Raw genomic sequence first — 6768 nt, forward strand, 5'->3', positions numbered from 1 at the left:
AAATTGTTGACGATGTGATTAACAAAGTGAGAGCCTTCATCACTTATTATGGCACGTGGAGTGCCAAAATGAGTGAAAATATTTTTCTTTAAGAAATTGGAGACTACTGCCACAGTGCTTGTGATGCACGATACCGCTTCTACCCATTTGGAAACGTAGTTGACGGCTAATAAAATGATTTTGTGACCATTCGATGATGGAAATGGTCCTATGAAGTCTATGCCTCAGACGTCGAATAGTTCCAATTCTAAGATGATATTCATGGGCATCGCATGCTTCCATGAAATGTTTCCCATGCGTTGGCACCGGTCGCATTTCATTGCATAGTCTTTTGCGTTCTTGAATAAATTTGGCCAAAAATACCCACTTTGTAACACCTTTGTTGCTGTGCGTTGTCCTTCAAAGTGTCCTCCATATGGCGAGTCATGGCACTGTGATAATATACACTGGTGAACAGTATCTGGTATGCATAGGCGCAAAATCTAGTCTGATCCCCTCTTCTAAAGATTTGGCTCATCCCAATAATATGACTTACATTCATGTCTGAGCCACCTCTTTTGGTCGGTTGTGTAGTCCTCAGGAAATTGTTCGCAAACCAGAAAATTGACCACGTCTGCATACTATGGTAATTCTTCAATTTTAAATAGCTGCTCGTCCGGTAACGTTGCGTTCACCTCTGATGGGTTACGGTCGACTTCTAGATTTTCTATTCTTGACAAATGGTCCGCAACCTGGTTCTTTGTCCCCTTGCAATCAATGATTTCCATGTTGAATTCTTGAAGGAAGAGAACCCATCGAATCAATCTCGGCATCACATCTTTCTTTGTCATTAAGTACTTGATTGTCGAGTGGTCAGTGTGAACGATCACTTTGGATCCCAGCAGGTAAGCTATGAATTTTTCCAACGCAAATATCACCGCAAGTAATTCTTTTTCCGTGGTAATGTAACTAGTTTGAGCAGGGTTCAGGGTTTTACTCACACATGCGATGGGGTGTAGCATTGTTTTCTTCTTTTGTGCCAGGGCCATCCCCATCGCATAACCGCTTGCGTCGGACATTAGTTCAAAAGGCCGTGTCCAATCCGGTGCGATTAACATAGGTGCGGTTATTAATGCATTCTTCAGTATCTTGAATGTGTTGAGGCATTGGTCATTAAGGTTAAACTTTCTTTCTGCCTCCAGCAATGCACTCAATGGTCGTGCAATTTTTGAAAAGTATTTCTCAAAATGTCGATAAAAGCCATCATGTCCTAAGAAGCTCCTGACAACCTTCATGTTTGTTGGAGGTGGGAGCTTTTCAATCGCCTCAATCTTCGCCTTGTCCACCTCCAGCCCATCCTTGGAGACTTTGTGCCCAAGTACAATACCTTTCTTTACTATGAAGTGGCATTTCTCCCAGTTTAGCACAAGGTTCGTCTTATCACATCTTTTCAGTATCTTCTCTAGGTTGTTGAGACAAACTTCATATGTTTGCCCATATACCGAGAAGTCGTCCATGAAAATTTCTACAGAATCTTCAAAATACTCAGATAGCCATTATACACCTCTGAAAAGTGCTCAGTGCATTCCATAGGCCGAACGGCATGAGTCGAAACGCAAATATTCCATATGGGCAGGTGAATGTGGTTTTCTCTTGATCTTCAGAAGAAATCATGATTTGGTTATAGCCGACATATCCATCCAAGAAGCAGTAGTAATCATTTCCTGCTAGGAGGTATAGCATCTGTCGATAAAAGCCAAAGGGAAATGATCATTCTTTTTCGCCGCATTCAATTTACGGTAGTCCATGCAGATCTGCCAGCCAGTGATGGTCCTCATCGATATTAGTTCATTGTTTGCATTTAGGACTACCGCCATCCCTCCTTTCTTTGGCACACATTGCACGAGGCTGACCCACGTGTTGTCGGCGATTGGATAGATAATCCCTACATCTAACCACTTGATTATCTCCTTCTTCACGACCTTCTTCATCGCAATGTTGAGTCTGCGTTGATGTTCGATCGATCCTTTTTTACTGTCCTCGAGACGAATCCTGTGCATGCAATATGCGGGGTTAATTCCTCTAATGTCTACTAGTGTCCAGCCAATTTCTTTTATGTGCTTTTTCAGAATGCTCAGTAGCGCATTCTCTTGATCTTCATTAAGTGCAAAGGAAATTATTACTGGTAGCGTTTCATTCTACCCCAGAAAAGCATACTTCAGGTGGTTTGGAGGGGTCTTTAACTCTACTGTTGGTGGTTGTTCAAAGGATGGTTTTGGTGTTTTTCCTTCTTCATTCATTGTCAGCTTGTCTTCTTTGGTTGTTGTTTCTGTGATCGCATTGCAGGCTACTATGGATGCGGTCGCATCCTCATCTTCATTTTCATCTTCAAACTTTTCTTCTTCATTTAAACTGGGTTCATCATCAGATTCAGTGAGGTCTTCTTCTTCCAGATATTTCATTGCTCTGATAATATCAAACCTGAGCTTCTGTCCGTTTACGCTTAGTGTGATCTCTCCCTTGTACACATCAATCTGAGTGCGACCAGTGGACAAAAATGGTCATCCCAGGATGATGGGTACATCTTTGTCCGCTTCATAATCAAGGATGATGAAGTCTGCCAGTAAGATAAATTTGTCAATCGTGACTAAGACATTCTTCACCTTTCCTTCTGGATGCACAAGGGACCTGTCAGCCAACTGGAGAGTCACCGTCGTGGGTGCCAGTTGCCCGAAATTCAGCTGCTTAAAAATTGAAAAGGGCATTAAGTTGATACTGGCCCCAAGATCACAAAGCGCTTGACCAATGTATAACCCGTCGATTGAGCAGGGTATTGTGAAACTTCCAGGGTCACGCATTTTTGGTGGAATAATGGTTTTTGCTCTTTGCATCAATGCCACCGTTGTGAAGTTACCAGTGCTTCTTTTCTTCGTCACCATGTCCTTCAAAACTTTGCATACTTTGGCATTTGTTGAATCACTTTAGTGAAAGAGATGTTGATATGCAATTGTTTCAGCATGTCCATGAAACGTTGATACTATACTTCATCATTTTTCTTCTTTTTAAGTCTCTAGGGGAATGGTGCAGCTGTATTTTCACGGTTCCCTATTCTTTCGACTTCAAAGTGGACGCAATCTCAGGTTTCATCATCTCTTGTTCTTTTGTTTCTTCTTGAGTCAACGGGATCTGTGGTTCCATCGCAATTGAAGCAGCCCGACTGAGCTCCTTCTTCTCCTCCGCCACTGTCTTTCCGCTTCGCAACATCACAACTTGACATTGCTCCTTTCCTATACTCCCTGGGTTGCACGGGAGCTTTATTGGGCTCGAAAGCGCTCCTTGCGGTCTATTCTTGAGTTCGCACACAATCTGTCTTATCTGGATTTCAAGATTGCGGATGGACGTCGCTTGATTCTGGAGCACTGTTTCATTCTTCTAAATGTACTGCTTCAGTAAGCCTTCCAAAGATGAAGATTGTGGCGCCTGCGAATTACTAGCTTGATTTTGCGTTTGACCGTTTGTTCGTGGGAAAAAACCTAGTGGCCCTTCTTTTTGCGCCATTGGTTGAAAATTTTGTTGTTGATTTTTCCACGCAAAGTTAGGGTGGTTTCTCCACCCAGAGTTGTAAGTATTAGAAACCAGGTTATTCTTCATGAAATAAACAGACTGTGGGTTCCTCGGACACTCTTCCATTGGATGGCTTTCATCGCAAGTGGTACAACTTACGCTCACTTGGTCGATTGCGTTGACCTGCCCCGTATGCATTCCTGGGCTGTTGATTGTGATTCCTTGTATTAAATTCATCATTGCAGTCATTTGGTTTTGTAGGGATGTGATGGCCTCGTTACTTGCGTCACTGTCTTTAATTCTTAGTCTTTGATCGCTTTCTCTTCAGTCTTCATGATTTTTCGGTATGCGATCAAGTATATTCTTAGCCTCGTCGTAAGTTTTGTCAAGTAGACCTTCAGCTGCTGCCACATTGGCAGCCGTCTGTGATGTGGGGTTTAAACCGTGGTAGAAAATTTCCATATGTAGACAATCTGGTAAGCCATTATGCGGGCAATCTCTTACCAGCCTTTTAAACCTCACCCAGGCATCACTCAGCGATTTGTCGATATCTTGTTCAAAATTGGTAATCAATTTCCTCCTTCTGGCATTTTTCGTCGGAGGGAAGTGCTTCTTCATGAACTTCTCCACTACCTGTTCCCATGATGTAATCTCCCCTAGTTCGAGAGAGTAAGCCCATTTCTGTGCCTGGTCACACAACGAAAATGGGAACAACATTAATCGAACCTCCTCAGCGGAGATGTTTGAGAACACAAACGTATTGCAGATTTCAATAAAACTCCAGAGGTGGGTGTGCGGATCCTTGCCACGCCTACCGCCAAACTATCCGGCAGTTTGAATCATCTGCAACATCACCAGTTTCATCTCGAACCTCGATCTATCAAGAGCTGTCCTCATGATTTCTGGTGAGAAATCATAGAGGTTGGGTGACGCATAGTCCCGGATGGGCCTATTGCGGTCATTCGCCAAAAGGATGGGATTCACCATGATATTATTTGTATTTGGTGCTCTGTCTTCTGGTTGCTCTGCCAAGCTTGGATCTTTCTCTTGTTGTTGCTGTTGGTGGCTGTTTCTTCTTCTTCTTCAGAAAGTTCTCTCAATCTCTGGGTCGTAATTGGACTCAGGATTTTGTCCTTCACTCATACGACGCCCGCTTCTTCAATTACGTAAGGAGAGGCAGTGCACAAAGATGGAGAGTTTGCAAAGAAAATAAAAAAGTTACCGTTAGCACAATGTACTGCCGTAGTCCCCAACAACGGCACCAAAAACTTGATGTGTTGTTAATGTGATGAAATAATGGTGTAATATTGCGATGGTGGAGTATGTGTTGTGCATGCAAGTTTTCCTAGCAAAATCCAAGTATAAATTCTACTAGGTTGCCTGGTAAGCCCAGGGTCGAAAACAGGGACTATGGAGACAATTGCGACAGTGATTTCTGATAACTTTGGGATGACAAATAAAACAATGCATTGGTTGGTATGTTGTTTAAGGTATAGATTCTATGCAACGGAATTGAGAAAGGAGTTAATAACACGAAAGTACAATGAGTATGCAAGGGACTGGGTTGAGAAGGGATTTAGCTAACACTTCCTAAGATTGGGTTCACGTTATGCGATCATGCTACATACGTACAACAACAAGTCATCTCTCAATGAAAATGTTATAGCTCCTAGTTTTAGAATGCATGTGATGTATACAATGATGTCTATAGGACTTATGTTTAAGCTTCTACTCTTGTCTATGCAATGATGAATGACACACACAAACACAAGGCGACCGTATATTATCATAACCTATTTCTAGGGTGCATGCGATGCATATTGGCAAATAGTACTTATCTCTAAGTCTCTATCTCTTGCTTATGTGGTTCTAATCTTGCTTTCTCATGTCTAGATTCTAACCTAGCTCTCTCAAGTCTAGGTTCTTTCTTTAGACTCTCTCTCGAGTAGCTCTAAAGAGGTGATGGACGCATACATAAGACAAGATGATCACATACAATGAATATCTTAGGTCATGTTACCTAAGTGCTTCTCAACCCATTCGGATGTTTAGTTACTCATGCGTAATGTAAAGAGAGTGAGCAGATATAGAGATGCAAGTTCCATTTTATAAATGAAATCAAGATACAGAATGACAATGGAAAGTAAAGGTAGGGAGCCTGGTAGAAATTTCTTGCTTCGCAAGGTTTTTACACTGTTCTTCTCTACTCTGCCCCAAAGAATATCCTTGCTCTCGCAAGAGTCGGCCATCTCTCTGTTCTTGATGCTTCCCAGCACTCTTTCGAGCTGGCCAGGAACGATCTTCCAGCGTCTTCTCTCTTCTCTCGCCTCCACCTTCAAAATGTAAGAAAACTATGAACAAAGGCTAACTATCTTCTGTATGGTGAACTATCTATATGGCTTAGCTGGAAGAAAAACCGAACTCATTTAACGAAGGTGGCCTTTGGTATTTATAGAGCTTCAGGGAGAGGAGCTTTTTTCCCTCAAATGATTGCACTGATGGGATGTCATTAATTCTCTGTCTGATGCACCGATTAATTGTCACCGAAAAGTTGAGTGTACTTGCTACAGTGTGTCATTAACGGCTTGTCAACTAAATTCGGATTCGATCGCCATCAGCTTTCTGTCCCATCGTGATTTATTAAGCTTTCACCTTGATGTGCCAGCTTTATGCGACCATTTTCTTGAGCAGATTTTCGCGAATGCATATGATCGCGTAGCTTTGTGGTCGCGATCTCTTAATGCGCTCAGACGCTGAATTCCTTGGATCGCAATTTTGCCTTGCGCCAATGCACTTTTCTGTACAAAATACGTAAATTAGTTTCTTTAATGCGATTGACGCATACGATCGCTATGTTCTAAACTTAATGCTTTTGGACACGACTTATATATTTTTACCATCATAATTCTACATTGTTTTATATCTTTGTGTTTTAATAACAAGCATTTATGCCCATTATCAGGTGTCCTATATAAAGAGATTGTATAAGATCGGACCACGAGATGACTAGTCTCTTTATATAACGTCGTTGATACTTTAGACTTACATCTCACCTAAATGACCATAGGTGACATGACTTCAATCCTGTGTGTTTTGGGAACTCCTGCCTTTGAGGGTGGTCCTTTGATTAGTATGGGTGAGAATGGCCAGATTGCCAACTCACATGCCTACCTTTTTGGGGGTTTATCTGATTTGGGAGCTGGGAACTCAGTTAAACAAGATGGA

At 42.1% G+C, this 6768-nt stretch overlaps 1 protein-coding gene across 1 annotated transcript; it reads right to left on the minus strand.

Moving 5' to 3' along the window:
• Positions 1 to 2540: 2540 nt before the first annotated feature.
• Positions 2541 to 2918, minus strand: LOC120079233 (uncharacterized). Its single transcript, XM_039033395.1, has one exon. It carries the CDS (start codon positions 2916 to 2918, stop codon positions 2541 to 2543), a length of 378 nt encoding a protein of 125 aa, XP_038889323.1.
• Positions 2919 to 6768: the final 3850 nt, after the last annotated feature.

Source organism: Benincasa hispida, chromosome 6 (genome assembly GCF_027475165.1).
Source record: "Benincasa hispida cultivar pf3 chromosome 6, pf3_genome.v1.1, whole genome shotgun sequence".
NCBI lineage: Eukaryota > Viridiplantae > Streptophyta > Magnoliopsida > Cucurbitales > Cucurbitaceae > Benincasa > Benincasa hispida.

Coding starts and splice junctions, on each gene's coding strand:
- LOC120079233 (XM_039033395.1), bottom strand. CDS start 2,918: ATGGTGACGAAGAAAAGAAGCACTGGTAACTTCACAACGGTGGCATTG.